The sequence below is a fragment of the Geotrypetes seraphini genome, chromosome 2 (assembly GCF_902459505.1).
Source record: "Geotrypetes seraphini chromosome 2, aGeoSer1.1, whole genome shotgun sequence".
Taxonomy (NCBI): domain Eukaryota; kingdom Metazoa; phylum Chordata; class Amphibia; order Gymnophiona; family Dermophiidae; genus Geotrypetes; species Geotrypetes seraphini.
Window position 1 is genome coordinate 260,027,301 of NC_047085.1, and position 21,709 is coordinate 260,049,009.

General features: G+C 46.2%; 1 protein-coding gene across 5 annotated transcripts in view; it reads left to right on the top strand.

The window, feature by feature from the left end:
* The first annotated feature begins 318 nt into the window (after window positions 1-318).
* Window positions 319-21,709, top strand: part of TAB1 (TGF-beta activated kinase 1 (MAP3K7) binding protein 1) — a 195,424-nt gene continuing 174,033 nt past the window's right edge. The window contains exons 1-2 of one of the 5 annotated variants that reach the window (XR_004537960.1): window positions 319-472; window positions 16,063-16,131. Coding sequence is in view for 4 of the 5 variants with exons in the window: in XM_033929487.1 (XP_033785378.1) it covers window positions 353-472; window positions 16,063-16,131 (189 nt within the window). In the remaining variant the exon portion in view is untranslated. The remainder of the gene's footprint in view (window positions 473-16,062; window positions 16,132-21,709) is intronic. The other 4 variants (XM_033929487.1, XM_033929483.1, XM_033929485.1 and 1 more) reach the window with 4 other exon arrangements.

The following is a 21,709-nucleotide window of genomic DNA, read 5'->3' on the forward strand; positions in this document are numbered from 1 at the left end:
TGTTATATGTTTATTTTTTTCCACATAAATTGAACTTAAAACAAGAGAGACAGAGAAAGAAAGAAGCACTCGCAGGAGGGGGGGGGTTTGTAATAAAAGGAGAGAGACAGAAAGAGAAAGGTGGACCAAGGAAATGAGTGAAGGGCAGACTGGGGCGGAGTCATGTGTGTCCTCTCTTATTTTATCTTCACAAATATGGTAGCCCTGACATACGGTAGTAGCTCATTCACCACCGACCTCCCCTTCCCCGTTTGGTATATCCCGCTCTTCCTCAAGCCCACAGTCCAATATCCTCCTCCTTCCAACGTCCCCTGCGCCCCAGAATGAGACAACCCTACGCGCTCCTGCCGCAATGCCCTCCCTTTCCCAGCACCCCGCCCTCTCTGACGTGTTTCCTGTTTCCGACAGGGCTGAATGTGGCCGGGGGGAATCGGCGGGACGGTGGCGGGAGATCTCCGGCATGAGTTTAAAGGTAGGCTGGGGGAGGGAGTTTGAACCTTGGGGATTGAGGGAGAGGCGCCGAACCGCAGATGGGGAGGGCAAGGCAGATTACGGGGGGGGGGGGGGGGGACGGTACGGGACCCGGACTGCGGTCCCTGAAATGTGTGTTTGAAGATGGTCAAAATGCGTCTGTTTTGGTATCTCTGTGTGGACTACGTGCACACTCCCCCACCCCGTACCGGTCTGTTCACACTCAGTAGAGGACCGAGTCCCTTCCGCATCCCCTGATTGAGGTTCTGTCCGGGTTAGTGTCTCTGAATGCTTTGTTATGCATTTACAGTATCCTAATAGGAATGAACTTTATTCCTTTAAATCTGGAGTTCTGACTTGTAACGTCCCCTCTCTAATGCACTAGTAACGCTGGCCATTGTGCCAAAAAGAACGTTGCAAAGAGCAAAAGATTCCCCCCACCCGGGAGTATTTACTTTGATCTATCGTCAGATCCCAATAGTATTTTTGCCTCTGCTGTTACTTTCAGGTTATTATTGGAGCATATGAATTTTTAAGGTCATTATCTGTTAATACAGCATGCTTGATGTTCTGAATGTTTCTCATCTTTGATGAGTGTAATCCTTTAAGATACCAGTATAATAGGGACACCTCTGCACACAGTAATTTTAATTTTTCCTTCAATGCATATTTTCCAAGAGTGAGAGTTATTTCTCCTTTTCTTTTTTTCTCTGAATTCTTGCCAAAAGTATTTGCACGGTAATAATTTTGTTGCATAATATTGTATGCAATTTATACATGTTATGGTCTCATTTATTTGCCCTCTACTTTATGGGTCAAGTTCAACTTGAATAATATTTTTACCTTTCCTGGATTCCAGCATATGAATCTATTTTCACATAGGTTAGGGGCTCTTCCACCAATTACTCAATCTTTGGATCTTTCTCCTGTATTTGTTCTCTTGACTTCTTGGCCTGCATAACTTATCTTACTGCCTTGGTTTTCTGGATCTTCTCTCTCCATTTCTGCCTCAACCTTTCTTCCAGTACTCTTTTCTGAGCCTCCTCAGTCTGTACAGGAGCCAGTCCTGTAGTGTTCTTTTGAAATCCCTTTTGCTCTTACGGTGTCAATCTTTCTTCTTATTTTCCTTTTCAGATACCCTCCTCGTGCACTAGTCTTGTCTTCTGATGCTGTTTTTCAGACTCCCTCCTCCTACTATTTATCATTTCTATAGCGCTGAAAGACATAAACAACACTGTACATTTTAACATGTATTAGACTTTCCCTACTCAGAAGAGCTTACAATTTAATTAGGACAGACAGAACAAATTGGACAGATAGGGGTTGGGGAGTTTCTTGCACATAGAATGATAAGATGCACATAGAATGATAAGATGGACATAGGTATCTTACAGTGAGTGAAAGTTAAGAGTTGAAATCATCCTCAAAAAAGTGGGCTTTTAGCTTGGATTTGAATACTGCTAGAGATGGAACTTCACACACATTATTTATAGCATTTATATACTTCTTAGCCTAAGTGGTTTACATTCAAGTATTCAAGCATTTTTTCCTTTCTGTCCTGGTAGGCTCATATTCTATCTAATGTACCTGGGATAATGGGGGATTGAATGACTTGCCCAGGGTCACAAGGATCAGCATGGGATTTGAACCCACAACCTCAGGGTGCTGAGGTTGTTTCTTTAACCACTGCACCACACGCTCTGTTCCAGGCATATGGTGCAACAAGATAGAAGAGATGGAGTCTGGAGTTGGCAGTGGAGGAGCAGGGTAGGAGGAACTTGCCTGATGAATAGTGTTCATGGGGGAAGCACAAGGGGAGATAAATGAGGAGAGATTTGAGGAGCTGCAGAGTGAATGTACTTGTAAGTCAGTAAAAGAAGTTTGAACTGTATTTGGAAGTAGATGGGGAGCCAATGAAGTGACTTGAATAGAGGGGTAATGTAAGTGAGTATGGTGGGTCTGGTGAAATATGTCATGCAGCAGAATTTTGAATAGATTGAAGAGGAGAGAGATGGTTGTGCAGAAGATCTGAGAGAAGCTAGTTGCAGTTGTCTAAGCAAGAGCTGATGAGAGTATGGATATGGGTTTTGGTAGTGTGCTCGTAGAGGAGAGGTTGGATTTTGGTAATATTATAGAGCAGGGGTGCCCAAAAGGTCGATCGCGATCTACCAGTAGATACTGAAGGCAATGCAAGTCGATCGCGGAGCCCATCCCGGGCTCTGTGATAGATTTGCGTTGCCTTCGCATTCTACCTGCTTCTCCATGGACATTTGCTTTCCCAACGCAGTAAACAGAAGCGCCGGGCTGACCAGCTCCCACCCCCCCACCCCCTGACGTCAATTCTGACATCGGAGGGGACGTTCCGGCCCACCCAATCGCTGCCTGGCTGGCCCGGAACTTCCTCTCCAACGTCAGAATTGATGTTGGGTGGAAGGCTGGTTGGCCCGGTGCTTCTGTTTACCGCGTGGGGAAGCAGGGACAGCTCACAGCTCAGTGGCGGGCAGCTTGGGGGCCTGTTCCCCGATGGTGGTGGCTTGGGGGAGGGCAGAGAGAAAGAAAGGGTGCAGGCAGGGAGACAAAAAGAAGGGAAACAGAAAGAAAGAAAGGGGGGACAGGGAGACAGAAAGAAAGGGGGCATGGAGAGAGAAAGACAGAAAGAAAGGGGGCAGGGAGACAGAAAGAAAGAAGGGAAACAGAAAGAAAGAAAGAAAGGGGGGACAGGGAGACAGAAAGAAAGGGGGCATGGAGAAAGACAGAAAGAAAGAAGGGGGCAGGGAGAAAGAAAGAAAGGGGAGGGGGCAGGGAGAGAGGAAGAAAAAGTTGGGGGAGGGAATGAGGTCAGGAAGAGAGAAAGCAGGAGGCTGAAAGAAGGGAAGAAATATTGGATGCACAGTCAGAAGAAGAAAGTGCAACCAGAGACTCATGAAATCACCAGACAACAAAGGTAGGAAAAATGATTTTATTTGCAATTTAGTGATCAAAATGTGTCCGTTTTGAGAATTTATATCTGCTCTCTATATTTTGCACTATGGCCCCCTTTTACTAAACCGCAATAGCGTTTTTTAGCGCAGGTAGCCTATGAACATTCGAGAGCAGCGCGGGGCATTCAGCGCAGCTCCCTGCGCTAAAAACCCCTATCCTGGTTTAGTAAAAAGGGAGGGGGTATATTTGTTTATTTTTGTATAGTTGTTACTGAGGTGACATTGCATAAAGTCATCTACCTTGACCTCTTTGAAAAAACCCCAGAATATAAATGATAATTAACATTTTCTCTGCGTACAGTGTGCTTTGGTTTTTTAAAATTTTATTGTTGGTAGATCATTTTGACTTGGTCATTTTAAAAGTAGCTCGCAAGCCCAAAAAGTGTGGGCACCCTGTTATAGAGGAAGAAGCGACAGTCTTTAGCAGTTTGTTGGATCTGATCAGCGAAGGAGAGAATAGAGTCAAAGAAGACCTTGAGTTTGTGAGCTGAAATACAGGGAGGAGAAGAAATAGAGAATGAGAGGAGGGTTTAGGTGGAAAGGAGCTCAGTCTTAATCATATTATTTTTTAGTTGGCAGTGAGACATCCAGGAGGCAATTTCAGACTGGCAGGCTGAGACTCAGGCCTGGATTCCTGTAGAGATATCTGTGGAGAGGTAAATCTAGGAGTCATCGGCATAGAGGTGATACTGAAAACCATGGGAGGAGATCAGTGCATCAAAGGAGTGGGTATAGATTGAAAAAAGGAGAGGTCCTAAGTCAGAGCCTTGGGGCACACTAGTTGATATAGATGGAGGGGGAGGGTTCTCTGAGGGAGGCCTAGCCCAGGGGGCAGTTTTACAACCATTGTTTGGTCATAAAGGGGCTAAGAGATGTAGAGTGCCCGAGGCTGAGGACTTTGCCTACCCGGAGATCCCTCTACCTCTTTTCGGTCCTGGTGGGGGGGAAGCCGGGGTGCAGGACATGGATGTGGAGGAGGCTGGAGGGGATGATCCCTCGGCATTGTGCCTGTTCCATAGGGAGGAACTAACGGCCTTTATTTCAAAAGCTATGGACTGCACATTTCCATGCCGGATACGGGGGCGGAGGGGGGGGAGGGGGGCGGTGGTGCCCACTCCTCTTATGGCAGGCATTAGGCGGCTGCCTAAGACCTTTCCTATGCATGAGGCCATGCTGGAGTTGATTTCTGAGCAATGGACTACGCTGGAGTCAGACCTCAAGGTGGCAAGGGCTATGTGTTGCTTGTATCCTATGGCTCTTGAGGAGCAGGATAAATTTAAACTTCCAAAAGTGGACGCCTTGGTGGCGACGGTCACTAGAAAAACTACTCTGCCGATAGAGGGAGGAATTACTCTGAAGGACCCTCAGGATAGGAAGATTGAGTCTTGGTTGTGATCTGTCTTTGTGGGGTTTTTCTTCCACTTCCTGTTCTATCAGTAAGAACATAATAGCCTTACTGGATCAGACCAATAGTCCATCTAGCCCAGCAGCCCGCTTTTATGGTGGCCAATCCAGGACACTAGTACGAGTGCACTGGTTTGAGATTTTTTTTCAAGATGAGCAAAACATTTGCAAACTTGGTGCCTCGTAAACCGAGCTTGCCTCGCTGTACGAGCGCCCCCCCCCCCCCCCGCGATCCGGCATCCCCCCTGCTCGCATTGCCCCCCCTCCACCGCGATCCTACTTCCCCCCCCGAGCACGTCAACGACACTAACTTTACCCTGTCTTGGCATCAGTGCCGGTGCCCGAAGATCCTCCCTCTTCTGGTGCGGCCTGGGCTGGGCGGTGCGTCGGAGATCCTCCCTCTTCTGCTCTGGGCTGGGCTGGACTGGCTTTGAGCATTTGCGCATGCTCAAAGCCTTCTGGTCTCGCTCTCAATCTCGGAGAGAGCGAGACCAGAAGGCTTTGAGCATGCTCAAAGCCAGCCCAGACCAGACCAGAAGAGGGAGGATCTCCGACGCACCGCCCAGCCCAGGCCGTGCCAGAAGAGGGAGGATCTTCAGGCACCGGCACTGGTGCCAAGTCGGGTAAAGGAAGTGTCATTGACGTGCTCGGGGGGGGGGTGAGTAGGATCGCGGTGGAGGGGGGGCAACGCAAGTGAGGGGAGGATGCCGGATCGCGGGGAGGGGTTTGGAACAGCGTCGGATTCCTCAAGGGGGGGGAGAATGGAGCAGCGCCTGTAGCCTCGGGGGGGAGGAGGTGGAACCAATCAAAACAGTTTCCCTTACTTCCTATGGGGAAACTTGCTTTGATATACGAGCAATTTGGTTTACGAGCATGCTTCTGGAACGAATTATGCTCGTAAACCAAGGTTCCACTGTACTTGGCAAAAATACAATAGAAGCAACATTCTATTCTACCGATCCAGGGCAAGCAGTGGCTTCCCCCATGTCTATCTCAATAATAGATTATGGATTTTCCTCCAGGAAACCACTTTAAAACCACCTACTTAAATCACTCTTACCACAACCTCTGGCATTGTGTTCCAGAGCTTAACTGTTCTCTGAGTGAAAAAAAATTCCTCCTATTGGTTTTAAAAGTATTTCCCTGTAACTTCATTGAGTGTCCCCTAGTCTTTGGAATTTTGAATGGAATAAAATATCAATTCATTTGTACTCGTTCCACTCCACTCAGGATTTTGTAGACTTCAATCATATCTCCCCTCAGCCATCTCTTTTCCAAGGTGAAGAGCCCTAACCTTTCTAGTCTTTCCTCATTTGAGAGGAGTTCCATCCCCTGATTTGTAGTTCTTTCCTAATTTCTCTGATTAACTTATAAACTACTTTGATTATCATTATTGGAAAGCAGTACATAAAGTGTCATTAAACATAAAATATAACCTTCTTCATTGAGAGCTTTAACCCTACTCTGTTTTCTTGATAGTAGAAGGGATATATGTGAAGGGGAGGGGAGACAGGGGTTTTGTTGATCCTTGCTCTGTATTATTTGTATTTATAAAATGACAATTGTACAGAATAGTATTTCTTTCTATACTTTAATAAAATACATTAAATATAAAATCATAACTGAGGCTTGTGCGGATGGGATCAGATGGTTTGCGAGGACCGAGCTCGCGGAGATGGGGCAGAAATGGGGTTGTTAAATTTCAGTCCTAGTAGTTTGCTGGTCCACAAAATAATTTTTTCCCCCGCCGGTCCATAGGTGTAAAAAGGTTTAAGAACACTAAACCACAAAGAGCTTTAACCTGTTTTTTAGATAAATTTTGATAAACATTCATTCGTCCCTCCTCAATCTGATCTAGTCCTTGTAGCACCAATTGTTGAAAAGTTTCAATTACAGGATCAATATGTCCCGGGGGCATCCAATAAGATTTGGATTTATATTTCTGTATAAATGTTATCTTTTCCTGCCTGCTATTATCATCTACTACTTGCTCCTGATTATGTTGAGAAAAGTATATCTTAAACGCAACTTTCTGAAAAATCGATATAGATTAACTCTCGTGGAAAAAAGCGTCATAAGGGGAATATGGGACAAAAGAAAGGCCATATTGGAGAACAAGTCAAAAATAGTAGGTGGTGAGGAAAACACTGAAAAAATGCAGGGCTGAGATGTCAAACTCGATAACAATATAACACTAGAACCAAGACTTCTCAGAGTAAATGTCCAAAATAGAAGTTAGATGAAATTCAAATACAATAGGGTAAATGCATTTATACATACACTCAGATATGTGTAATCCGACCAAGAGCCGTGGCTCCTATAGCCGAACCCACCGTCCCATCACTGTGTATGACTATAATGCTAGTGATATTGGGGTGCTTCTTAAATAATAAAAGTATTTTGCAATAAATGGAAAAGCAATTCCTACTTAACTTAAAAGGGGACCTACCAACACCCTTTTAAGTTAAGTAGGAATTGTTTTCCCTTTTATTGCCACTTAAAAATACTTTATTATTTAAGAAGCACCCCAATATCACTAGCATTATAGTCATACACAGTGATGGGACGGTGGGTTCGGCTATAGGAGCCACGGCTCTTGGTCGGATTACACATATCTGAGTGTATGTATAAATGCATTTACCCTATTGTATTTGAATTTCATCTAACTACTATTATCCCAGGACAAGCAGGCATGATATTCTCACATGTGGGTGACGTCATCTACGGAGCCCCGATGCGGAAGCATTTTCAAGCAAACTTGATTGAAGATTTAAGTTTGCTCTGCTGCTCCACGCATGCGTGCCTTCCTGCTCCACTAGGGGGTGCAACCCCTCGTGGTCTCCAGTTCAAAATTTTCCGCTGAGCCTAGAAGTCGTGTTTTTTCAGGCTTTGCCCCAACTGCCTTCTAGCACCGCGATTTTTTTTGTTTTTCATCGTTTAAGTCACTGTGCGCGAAATTTTTTCTTCTTCAACTTGATTCCTGCTTCGTTTGACCGACCCGGAGGCTTCCGGGTCCCCGTGGCCGCGTGGCTACTCGAGCCGCGGCCACTTTCGATTCTATGTCCCGGCCTTTGACCGGCTTTAAAAAGTGCACCCGGTGCGAGCGGCTTCTTTCCATCACAGACCCGCATCGCCGGTGCATCCTCTGCCTGGGGGCCGCTTATCCAACCGACCCCTGTCCCCAGTGCGCTACTTTCCAGAACCGGGCCCTCCGTTGAAGGAAAGCCCGCTGGCGGATCTTTTCGCCCCAGACCAACCTTCTACCTCGGCCTCGAGGTCGGCCCCGGCCTTGACCTCGGCCCCGAATACCTCGGCATCGCCTCGAGACTCGACTCCGAAATCCTCGGGACAATAGAAAGCCTCGGCTCCGGGTAAGTCCCCTCTTCCCTCTTCAGGTTCTGTACCAGCGAAGAAACCAACCTCGGGGACACCGGCGACGCATGGCGGAAGTCCCATGCTTACAGCCCCGACGAAGCCCTCCAAGCCTTCGGGCCGTGCCTCCACCACACGGGAATACTCTGATACGAGGTCGCCCCCGGTGGAGTGCACCGAGGCAGGGGACATGCCTTCGATGCTGTCCGTGCTTGTCTTCCAGGACTTACTCCGAGCAATGATCTCGTCGGAGCTGTCCGCTGCAATGGCCCATCTACAACCGGCCTCTGCCTCGACCTCGACCCCGCATGTGCCAGGCCAGCCTGAGCCTCGCATCGAGCCACCTCGTGGGAAAGTGCGCAAACTTCGCCGCATCTCATCCTCCTCGGACTCCTCGCCGAGGCACCCGAGGCGCTCTCCCTCCACAGACCGCCACAGGGCAAAACGTCAGGCTAAACCAACAGAAACCTCGAACCGCCCCCACTCTACGAGGCCGTTCACCTATACCTCGTACGGGACCGCTGAAGGTGGCAGAGTTATCACTCTCCAACCCACGTATCCTCCGAACTCCCCCTCGGTCCGGGGCTCCGATCCGAGGTTTCGGGCTTTCACCAAGGGAGTCCGGGTCGAGGTCACCGATTCGACATCGATCGGTACCCCGAACCCCGGCATCGTCTCCGAGGGGCTCCTCGAGACGTCGGAGATCCACGACCCCGGAACACTTTCACAGTACTTCCCCAGTCTCGGAGCTTGGATCGGAACAGGAACCTCGCTACTCGAGGGAAGCCTCCCCTTCCTTCTCCACCCGACGGAGGTCTCGTTCACCGACCCCCCACGGGGCCTCGGGAACATCCCGACCATCCTTCTCATGCTTTGTCCAGGACATGGGCCACGCTTTGAATTTAGACCTCCAGTCCGACTCCAGATACTCTAAAGAGTACCTAGCGGAACTGGATATGCCATCACTAACCAGAGAGTCCCTTCGCTTACCGCCTAACCCGATACTCCAACAGGCTCTCTTCAGGAATCTGGAGACCCCCTATATGGTCACAGCCGTGCCCTCCAAAATGGAGGCCAAGTACCGTACAGTACCCTTTCCGGGATTTGAACAACCACAGCTCTCCCACCAGTCGCTGTTAGTAGAATCCTCCTTAAAAAAGGCTCACCCCTCCCGGGTCTCAGCGGCGGACCCTAGACAAGTTCGGCAGAAGACTATATCAAAATGCGATGATGGCCTCTAGGGTGCAAAGCTACACTTTCACCTTCACATCCTACCTCAAACACCTCATTGGACTACTGAGAGCCTTTGAGACTGACCTACCGGCCTCCCGCCAAGGAGCCTTTAGCCTGCTTTTGGAATCCCTCTCCAATCTACGCCTCCATCTATTCCACGCGGCCTACGATGGCTTCGAACTCTCCTCCAGAGAGGCAGCGTTTGCTATCGCCATGTGCCAACTAGCTTGGCTACGCCTGGTCGACATGGACCCCAACTTACAGGACCGGTTGGCTAACCTCCCCTGCGTGGGAAAAGAACTGTTCGATGACACTATCGAGGCGGCTACAAAACGCCTCTCCGAACACGAACGCTCGTTTGCCTCCCTCGTCCGACAAAAGCCCAAACCGCCCGCGTCCAGGCCGTATAGGGCCCCTCCGCGCCGCTACCCACAAAAATCCACTCCTGCCTTCTCGCGGCCTCCACCCAGGCATCCGCAAGCCCACCATCGGGCCATGCCCAAGTCCCAACCGCCTGCGACTACCAAACCATCCCCGTCCTTTTGACAGGATACGCGGAAGGGGGCGGGCCCCCTCCGCCATAGTCCCAGGCCTCCTTCCCATCGGGGGTCGCCTCAAAGCCTTTTACCCTCGCTGGGAACAAGTCACGTCGGACGCATGGGTCCTTGGCGTGATCTCATCAGGATACTTTCTCAACTTTCGGACCATTCCTCCGGAAAACCCCCCAAGGAATTGCCCTCCCAACCGGACGCAGCTACCCCTACTCCTCTCCGAAGCTCGAGACCTGCTTCGCCTGAGAGCAGTGGAGGAGGTTCTCCCCGACCAACGGGGGAAGGGCTTCTACTCCCGTTAGTTCCTGGTACCGAAAAAAACGGGAGGCTTACGCCCAATACTAGACTTGAGACGCCTCAACAAATTTCTGATACGAGAAAAATTTCGGATGCTTTCCCTACTGACCCTCTACCCCCTGATCGACGAGGGCGACTGGCTCTGCTCCCTCGATCTGAAGGAGGCGTACACACATGTCCCAGTGCACCCCGCTCACTGCAAGTTCTTGCGTTTTCAGGTAGGGGACTGGCACCTACAATACCGTGTCCTTCCCTTCGGCCTAGCATCGTCACCTCGGGTCTTCACCAAGTGCCTCGTGGTGGTCGCAGCAACCTTACGCTCCCAGGGCCTCCAGATATTCCCCTACCTGGACGACTGGCTGATCAAAGCCAAAGCCCCGTCCAGGGAAGCGGTTATCTCAGCGACCCAACAGACTATTACCTACCTACAAAGTCTGGGGTTCGAGATAAACTTCCCAAAATCCCAACTACGCCCCTCCCAGTCCCTACAGTTCATCGGGGCCACGCTGGACACGGTTCGCCTCCGTTCCTTCCTCCCCCCTCCGCATCTAGAGGCGTTAGTACGCCTGAGTCGAAGGTTTTCCCTGCTGACCTCGGTATCAGCTCGGCAGATGATGACTCTTCTGGGCCACATGGCCTCCACCGTCCACGTCACACCCTTCGCCCGCCTCCATCTGAGAATTCCTCAATGGACCCTGGCCTCTCAATGGCATCAAGACCGGGACCCGATCGACCGCCCCGTGACAGTGACGCCTTCTTTGCAACGATCACTCCGCTGGTGGGCCGACTCTTCAAATCTTTCTAAAGGTTTGCTCTTCCTCACCCCACCCCACAGCAAGATACTCACCACGGACTCGTCGGAGTACGCTTGGGGAGCCCATCTGGACGGCCTACGCACTCAAGGGATGTGGTCAGCAGAAGACCGTCGCTGCCACATCAACGTGCTAGAGCTTCGGGCCATCTATCTCGCAGCTGTAGCTTTTCAACATCTGCTCCACGACCGAGTGGTTCTCATCCGAACCGACAACCAGGTAGCAATGTACTACGTAAACAAACAAGGGGGAACAGGGTCTTGGTCCCTTTGCCGGGAAGCCCTGCGCCACTGGAAATGGGCAATCTCCAACAACACCTTCCTTCGAGCGGTGTACATACAAGGAGAACAAAACTGTCTGGCGGACAGACTCAGCCGCCTCCTCCAGCCACACGAGTGGTCACTGCACTCTCAGATCCTACGACAGGTGTTCGAAAAGTGGGGGACACCTCAAATAGATCTATTCGCATCCCCCCACAACCACAAGCTGCCTCTCTTCTGCTACTCCCCGGACCAGTTCGAGGCCGACGCCTTCCTCCTCGACTGAGAGGGAAGGTTCCTATACGCGTTCCCGCCGTTTCCTCTGATACTGCGGACGCTTGTCCACCTGAAAACAGTACAGACCACCCTGATCCTTATTGCTCCTCGCTGGCCACGCCAGCCTTGGTTTTCCCTTCTACTTCAACTCAGTGTCAGAGATCCACTGCCTCTGCCTCTGTTTCCCTCTCTACTATCACAGGGTCAGGGTTCGCTGTTACATCCCAATCTTCAATCTCTTCATCTGAATGCTTGGTTTCTCTCCCCCTGACTGCTCTCCTCGTGTCTCAATCAGTCAAGGAGATATTGGAGGCCTCTAGAAAGACCTCGACGAGAACCTGCTACTCCCAAAAGTGGACCAGATTCTCAACCTGGTGCTCCTCCCACAGCCAGGACCCGGTGTCGGTCCCCGTCCCTCTGGTCCTTGACTATTTACTTCAATTATCTCATTCCGGCCTAAAGACCAACTCCATTCGAGTACACCTCAGTGCGATTGCGGCCTTTCATCAGCCCCTGGAAGGGAAAGCCCTCTCGCTCCATCCCTTAGTCTCTCGCTTCATGAAGGGTCTTCTGAATGCCCACCAACCCCTCTGGTGGTTTGGGACCTCAACGTGGTTCTGACTCAACTAATGAAACCTCCATTTGAGCCCTTAGACAAATGCCATCCAAAATTCCTCACTTGGAAGGTAATTTTCCTGCTTGCGCTCACTTCCGCTCAGCGGGTTAGTGAGTTACAGGCTCTGGTAGCGGACCCACCCTTCACGGTATTCCATCACGACAAGGTGGTACTCCGCACCCATCCAAAGTTCTTGCCTAAAGTAGTGTCTGATTTTCACCTCAATCAGTCCATTGTCTTACCTGTGTTTTTTCCCAAGCCCCACTCTCACCCCGGAGAGGTGGCGCTCCATACTCTTGACTGTAAGAGAGCGTTGGCCTTCTACCTCCAACGTACTCAGTCACACCGGAAAGTCCCACAATTGTTTTTGTCCTTCGACTCAAACCGGTTAGGGCACCCAGTCTCCAAGCGCACCTTGTCCAACTGGTTGGCCGACTGCATCTCCTTCTGCTACGCTCAGGCTGGTCTCACGCTGCATGGTCGAGTAACAGGACACAAGGTCCGAGCGATGGCAGCCTCTGTAGCGTTCCTCAGGTCCACACCTATTGAGGAAATCTGCAAGGCTGCCACGTGGTCTTCGGTTCATACCTTCACCTCCCACTACTGTCTGGACTCACTGTCCAGGAGCGATGGCCGGTTCGGCCAATCGGTTTTACGAAATCTATTTGCTTAAATTGCCAACTTCCCTCCATCCCTTTTCAGTCAGCTTGGAGGTCACCCACATGTGAGAATATCATGCCTGCTTGTCCTGGGATAAAGCACAGTTACTTACCGTAACAGGTGTTATCCAGGGACAGCAGGCATATATTCTCACAACCAGCCCACCTCCCCGAGGTTGGCTTCTTTGCTAATTAAGTGAACTGGAGACCACGAGGGGATGCACCCCCTAGTGGAGCAGGAAGGCACTCATGCGTGGAGCAGCAGAGCAAACTTAAATCTTTAATCAAGTTTGCTTGAAAATGCTTCCGCATCGGGGCTCCGTAGATGACGTCACCCACATGTGAGAATATATGCCTGCTGTCCCTGGATAACACCTGTTACGGTAAGTAACTGTGCTTTTTGGACATATTGGAGAACAGACATTTCAGATTCAGACAAATTCCTAGATGATAAATTAATCAGCTCATGGCTTGATGCTGCGTTTTGACTCCTTGTATTCCTCCCTGTATGGGTTGTACCCGCGGCTAATTTACTACCTGGTTCATTACTGTTGGAACTATCACTACTTTGTAGCTCTTCTGTTGAAGATGCGCTTGATGAATTAATATGTTACTGGTTTTCCACTATGTGGAGTCCTACGAGATTTATAATTTTCCTCATCCACGTGTATATGTAACCCTTAGTATAATCAAATTCATTCTGTTTAAATTTTTGAATCTTCTGTTTCAATTTTTGAATCTTCTGTTTCTTTAAATCACTCTTGTATTTATCCATATTCAAATTATATGCTATTAATTGTGAATCAAATTGTTCCAATTCATCAGTGATGTTCATCTGTTCTAATTTCCTTTTAATTCATCATGCGCTTCATTAATTTGTTCATTCAATACGTCTGTTGTTAATAACTTTAAATCTAAAGAACAGCGTGTTAATACTTGTTTCCAACGTTGTACATAATCAATTTAATCAAGAAACCGGGGTTCCTTATTAATTCTGAGTCCCCGCGGGACCCTCATCAAATTGCAGTACTCAAGGAGTGTAGCTGAATGTAATTCGGTCCAAATTAAATATTTATTTAATTTTTCTATCCTTTGCCAATCCAATTCATTATGAATTTGATGATCAGTGAATCCAGATAATCTATTCCCTCTCATTAAAGCATTATTTCTCTCCTGTGACAGTCCTGATTTAGATTCCCAACCAGTGGAAGCCATAATCCCTAATGTTGCTGGTTTACCACTATAAAAAAGTCAGCGGGATTTATAATATCACTTTATTTGGGATAGTGGCAATAGTAATTTATTTATATTAAAGTAAAGCTCTTTCTATTTATGTAAGTTATATGCATATTCATTAGGGTTATCTTGAAAACCTGACTGGCTGGGGGGTCCCCCAGGACAGGGTTGGGAACCAGGGTTGTTAAAGCAACAAAAAAAAATCTTTTCTACATTTTGTCATCTCTGATTTCTGCTTCCTCATCTTTTCTTCACTCTTATTTCCATCCAGCATCTGCCCCGTCCATTTATCCTGTGCCCCTTCTCTCCTTTATAAATGATTAATTTCAGCTTCACCCCATTCTCTACCCTACCCCACCGTCTATCACAGGGGTGTCCAACTCTGGCCCTCGAGGGCCGTAATCCATATGGGTTTTCAGGATTTCCCCAGTGAATTTGCATGAGATCTATTTGCCTGCATTGCTTCCATTGTATGCATATTGATCTCATGCATATTCATTTGGGAAATCCTGAAAATCTGCCTGGCAAGGGCCAAAGTTGGGCACCCCTGATCTAGCATCTGTCTCTGTCCTTTCCCTCCCCTCACAATGCCCTGGAATCTCCTCTCCTTCTATCGCTTCCTTCATGGTCTGGCATCTCCAATCCTTTTTTCCCCTTCCCCCCTTCCTTCCATCCCCATGGTTGGGCATCTCTCCCTTCCCTGGTCTTCTTTCTCCCCTCCCCCCAATGGATACCTCTTTCTTTTTCTCTCTCTCTGTCACACGCCCTCACTGAAAAATTGCTTTTCATCGTTGGCAGCGGCAGCCTTCACAACTTGCTACTCTGGCTGGCATCGGGCCAGAGCAGCGAGTTGTGAAGGCTGCTGCAATATGGCCTGGGAGCACTCCTACATGGTCTGCACCTGAGGTGGACCACCTCTTCCCCCCCCCCTCTTATTACGCCATTGCTTGGTCTTGAAGTTCCAACTCCAGATCACCATGTCTATGTACCTTGTAGATACTTCCTTGGTTGCTTCTGGGGTTATTAATTCTAAATGGTTTGTTTTGTACTTACATGACAGGAATGAAACTCAATCCTAAGTCAGGGTTTTCATGGTACATCTCATTTGCACCATCTCATTTTCTCAAATTTACTGATAATGCTGTTGGAAATTCTTTTTAATCAGGCTGTTGGCACCCAATACAATTGGGACATCTTATCTTTCTACCACATTTTCTTGATCTCTGATTGCTTATTTGGGTACTTGAGAATATTCTCTTTATTGACAATTCTATTAGTAATTCTGCTTCTTGTGCTTTTAACACCTTGTCTGGTTTACATATACCAAGCTTTTTTTGGTTGTAATGTGAAAATTTCCTGTGACCAAAATGTTTTTATACTCTATAGATCTTCTGGAGTTAGTGATCTCAGTATTTTTGTGGTACAGCAGCAATACGGAGTTTAATTTTCACTGGATGAGGCGTAACACTTTTTTATGCCTTTTCTTTGCTATGGGGAAGATGACATTTATCGACTCCCAATGTGATTTGGCTCATTTTGGGACTCAATGTATCTTTTTATTGGTTTTTCCCATAAGTTTTAGGCCAATTCGTTAAATTTTCTATCCTACAGAAGCTGAGACTCCTGCTTCTATAGAAATACATTGGGTCATTGTTTTTGACAGGGGCGGCAAAATTCTCTAGAACGTCTAGTCCAATTTTGTCCTTTTTTAATTTGATATTTTACTGAGTTTTATGATGTGTTATCGCATTCCATTCCATTTTTTGGACAATTATTTTGCCTTCAGACAGACAGACAGATGTTCTTGACCTGTGTAATTCTTTCTAACTTCTTCTTTTTTTTTTTTTTTTCAATCTGTTGTTACTATAGATTGTTTGTTTGTTTTTCTTTTCAGCCCAACAGAAGATCCTTGAATGCCAGCAAATATAATGGGAGACCAAGAAAATCTGACAAAGATAAAGAAGTATTCCCAGTTATTTTGATTGCCATCAACCTGATTAAAATAATTTCTAAGTACATCTTAATGATATAGTGTATTTTATACTTTTATTAAACTTAATTAACTGCCTCTCACCAGAAGCAGCATGGCAATATACAGTATAAAGAAAATAGCATAAGAAAGGGGATGAGGTTTGATAGACCGCCTTTCTGTGGTTATAATCAAAGCAGTTTACACATTATGTACAAGTACCTATTTTGTACCTGGGCAATGGAGGGTTAAGTGACTTGCCCAGAGTCATAAAGTGCTGTAATGGGAATTAAACCCAGTTCCCTTGTTTCCCATACCATTGCACTAACCATTAGGCTGCTGCTCCACTCCAATAATAGCTACAGAAGGAAAAAAAAATTAAAATATACAGCAAATCAAATACTATTCAAATCATTGTGCATAAAATAATATGACCCAAGTATCTGAAAGTAGAGAATGACACAGGAACAAATTTGTCCCCTTCCCTGCAGGAACTCAATTTCCTTGTCCGTCCCCACGAGTTTTGTTGCTGTCACTGTCCCTGCCCATTCCTGTAAGCTCTGCCTTAACTGCACAAGCCTCCAACACTTATGATTTTAAAGTGTTTGAGGCTTGTGCACATGAGGACAGAGTTTGCAGGAATGGGGCAGGAACAAGAAAAGAACTCGCCGGGATGGGAAAATGAGTTCCCGGCATCATTCTCTATCTGAAAGCTGACTGCTGGGTAGAATGCAGGCAGATTTTACACAAAGGGGACAGGTTCAACAATAATGCATGGCCTATATTGACCATCAGAGGAGGGTCTGTTTGTAATAATACAAGTGTTGAAGTGATTATTTGCAGTACATGTGAGAGATTTAGATCATCTTCAGTATACTCTTGCATAGGAATGAGGGTATTCCTGTCATGAAAGCAGCACTATTGCAACAGTCTCACAAGGGAGTGATAAGGAAGAGATAGTACATTCTTCTGTATTCTCTGGAACTTCTGCAAGGAAATCCTATACAATAAGGACTGTAGATGGCATTTAATGTGAGCAGGTGCAAAGTGATGCACATAGGGAAAAAAAGAACCTGAGCTATGGCTACGTAATGTAGGGTTCCACATTAGGAGTTACCGCCTAGGAAAAGGATCTAGGCTTCATCATTGAGGATACATTGAAACCCTCAGCTCAGTGTGCAGCGGCAGCTAAGAAAGCAAATAGAATATTAGGCGTTTTCAGGAAAGGAATGGAAAACAAAGATGAGAATGTTATACACTTCCCCCTCCATATTCGCAGTTTCCGTATCTACGGATTCACTTATTCGCGATTTTAAACCTAAAATTCCTTTTTTCTTTTTTCGGGCTATTTTAAGCCCTGTTAGCTCCTCCTTAAGCCTTACCTGGTGGTCTAGCGGATTTTCAGGGCAGGAGCGATCTTCCCACACTCCTGCCCCGTGCAGATCGCTCACAGGAAATGGCTCGAGAGTCTACGGGCGCTCAAGGCAGCCATTTCCTGTGAGCGATCTGCATGGGGCAGGAGCGTGGGAAGATCGTTCCTGCCTGAAAACCCGCTAGACCACCAGGTAAGGCTTAAAAGGGGGGGGGGGGGGCTTTCAGGGCATAAAATAGCCGGGGAAAGAGGGGCAGAACCGGCCCGAATATTATTCGCGGTTTTTTAATATTCGCAGACCAGCTCTGCTCCTAACCACCGTGAATACGGAGGGGAAGTGTAATGACTTTGTATTGCGCCACTGCATTTAGAATACTATGTGCAATTCTTGTCACCGCATCTCAAAAAAGATATACAGTGCTCCCCCGTCATTCGCAGTCAGTGATTCGTGGTCCCAGTCATTCGTGGTATTTTCCGACCGCGAATGATTGGGAAGAGAGGGCGGCAGGAGAGAGCAGCCGGAGCGCTGGCGAGTGAAGGAAATCACTCGCGGTATGCTCCGGCCGCCTCTTCCTGCACTAAAGTCGGGTCTCGCCAATCAGGAGCTGCGTGTCAAAGCAGCTTCTGATTGGTGAGGCCCAACTTTAATGCAGGAAGAGGCATTCGGAGCATACCGCGAGTGATTTCCTTCACTCGCCGGTGCTCCGGCTGCCCTCTCCTGTCTCCCCCGCTGAAAACCGTATTCACGGTTTTTCAAGATTCGTTGGGGTTCCTGAAATGGAACCCCTGCGAATATCGGGGGAGTACTGTAGTGGAATTAGAAAAGGTACAAAGAAGAGTAACAAACATGATAAAAAGGATGGGATGACTTCCCAATGAGGAGAGGCTAAAGCGCCTAGGGCTCTTCAGCCTAAAGAAGAGACAGTTTAGAGGAGATATGATAAAATTCTGTAAAATATTGAGTGGGGTGGAACAGGTAGATATGAATTGTTTACTCATTCCAAAAATGCTAGGACTAGAGGCCATGTAATGAGGCTACTAAGTAGTAGATTTAAAACAAACTAGAGAAAATATTTCTTCACTCAATGTAATTAAACTTTGGAATTTGTTGCCAGAGTGTGGTGAAAGCAGTTAGCTTAGCAGTGTTTAATTTTAATTTTTTATAATTTTTCAGAAGCAATACAGCAAACATAAAAGCAAAGGTTAGAACAATCTCAGTCCCAAAAAAATCTACACGCTTAGCAGTGTGTAAAAAAGGTTTGGATAATTTCCTAAAACAGAAGTCTATAAGCTATTATTAAGATGGATTTGGGGAAAACCACTGCTTATTTCTAGGATAAGCAGCATAAAATCTGTTTTACTCTTGAAATCTTGCCAGGTACTTGTTACCTGGGTTGGCCACTGTTAGAAACAGGATACTGGGCTTGATGGACTTCTGGTATGTCCCAGTGCGGCAGTTCTGATGTCTTAGTATATATCTCTGTATATGTATAAATGCTTGCTTCCTGCAGCATCCTTTGTCCTGTTCAGCCCAGGTAGCAATGTTTGTTGACCTAGGTCAGGAGTAGGCAATTCCGGTCCTCGAGAGCCGGAGCCAGGTCAGGTTTTCAGGATATCCACAATAAATATGCATCATTTTATAAAACATAGAGAGCATCTTAACAATTGCAACACATTTAACCAGTTAAAATTTATTTCTCAAGTGTAATTTCACCCACACCTATCACAAATTTCTATGAACCTCACTAGCACATAATTAATCACATAAATATTTCTAATAAATATATCTAATAAATAAATGTGAACCCTTCCCCTCCAATAAAAGTCCATGTCAAACTTTCATCATTGTCCATATACTGAGTTTTAATGTCTTCAAATACTTTACAAACTGTTCTTTATCCTCGGTTATTTATTCATTAAATTGTTACTCCAACAATGCTCTTCACAATTGAACCACTGTGCCCAACACAAGACTGTGTTTCGCCCGTCGTCGTCGTCAGGGGCTGAATAGTTCCCAGCTTCAATTAGATTCTGTATTCTTCTCATTCATTATACCATGTATGTAAGCCTCACACCGTTGGGAGCATTCCAAACCACGATCTCTCTCCACCCAAGGCCAAACCGGAACTGAAAGCTTTAATAAGTGGTAAACCAATAAATATGCATGAGATATATTTGCATCTCAAGGAGACAGTGCATGCAAATCCATCTTGTACATATTCATTGTGGATATCCTGAAAACCTGAGCTGGCTCCGGCTCTCAAGGACTGGAATTGCCTACCCCTGACCTAGGTAAAGGCCTGCAGTACTGTTAGTTCCCTGGCCCATAACATCTGTAATTTCTAAGATATGCAACCTTCCATAATTTGTTGTATACTGCACTAGTTTAGGATGATGTACACACCTTTAAATCAAAGCAGAATATACACAATGCAGTTGGAGAAAACGGGTTGCTTTTGGCATCTTAACTAAATTGTACCTTGTGAGGTTTTTTTTGTATTTTTGAATGACAATTGTGCTTAAATAACACACACATTCACCAAGGAAATATAGATACCTTTAATATGGTGCAAACAGAATAATTAGCTCACACAGCTTCTGGTTATAAATAGAAGATATTCATGGCAATCTCTAACCTTCCATGCATGGGGAGAGAGCAGTGAAGGGTCTGTCCTGCAGAGAAGTGCGAGTATGTCTTCATAGTGCACAGAGATGGACTATCAAGGTAAAAAAATGCTCCAAAGAAGTTTCCTTTCTAAAATATTAGTGCATAGTGCAGTTATACCTCTACTCTGCGCAGCCCAGGTGAGGCTGGACCTGACCAGGATGGCCATTCAGATATGTACACATGAGCAGAGCTTGGTCCTGGTTACATGCACATCCAGAGGAAAAGAAAAAGGAATGTTTCACTCTCTGTAGTATGACTTGACCTAGGGCTGAAACATCTTATACTTCTTATTCATTAACATAATTAAGGCTTCTTTACTATTTTGGTAGATTCCAGTGGACACAGACCTATTCATCTTTAGCATTGGACTGAGTGCAGCCCTGCCATTTTGCTCATGGCCGTTATAATAATATGCTGTGCCTGCTTGTTATCACCTGATTGGGAGATGAACAATTATTACACCACATACCATCTTCATGCACCAGATTGAGGCCTGCTATTAGCATGCCTCCTATTTGATTTCTCCAGATTGCTATCCTTGGCTTTCTATTTCCATATTGGAATCCAGCAGTGTATCGTTATATACAAAGTTAATGTGGCATTTGATTATATTTGATACAGATGCACTGCTATTTTTGTTTACCCCATTTACTTGAAAATTATATTTCTTCTCTTGGAAGTAGTCCATTATCAGATGTTCTCCTTTTGTATGAAGTGAGGAGTTGTTCTTTTCAACAAGTTGACTTACTCTTTTCACGTATCGCTGCAGTTTTAAGCTGAAGCTGTACAAACACTGTTACTTGATAAGAGCTTTTCTTTAAAAGCTTGTGTTGGGAGGTGGAACACACTAGTGACCTGAGTCCCGTATGAGGATGCTATTGTTGTTAAGGGATTGAGAGGGTTGGGTGAGAGGATGTCAATGGGGGTTATGTGGTTTAAGTAGGTTATGGTTTGAATGTAGCCGATATTTGCGATCATCTGCCGCTCTTAGTTTGTTTCGTTTTCTTTCTACAGCTTGAATGTGAGGGGAGAGAGAGGATATATGTTTTGTATTATGCTTAGTAGACTGTAGGATAGGACAGCCTCTTTATATTACTTCAGTCCATCAGTGTCTTAACTTTTTTGTGTACAAATTTTATTGGAAAAATGCATCCTCTTAAGATATGTTCTTGGAATGTTGATGGAGTTGCATCTCTGATAAAGATACAAAATACTTTACAGTTGTTACATAGGCAAAAAACAGGCATTGATTTACTATAAGAGATCCGTTTGTCATCTGTAGAGCATGCTAAATTTTAGAAGTGGTGGGTGGGTAACTTGATAGAATCTCTGGCGTGTCAACGTAAGGCTGGAGTATTGATATTATTTAGTAAAGGCCATTTGTAAGCAAATTCATTCTGTCATTCATGACCCCGAGGGATGTTTTGTTATAGCGAAAAGTATTCTTGATAGACAACCTTTAGTTTTATGTACAATTATAGTGCTAAATTTTTCAGAAAGCTGCTGGATACCTTACTGGTATATGTAACAGA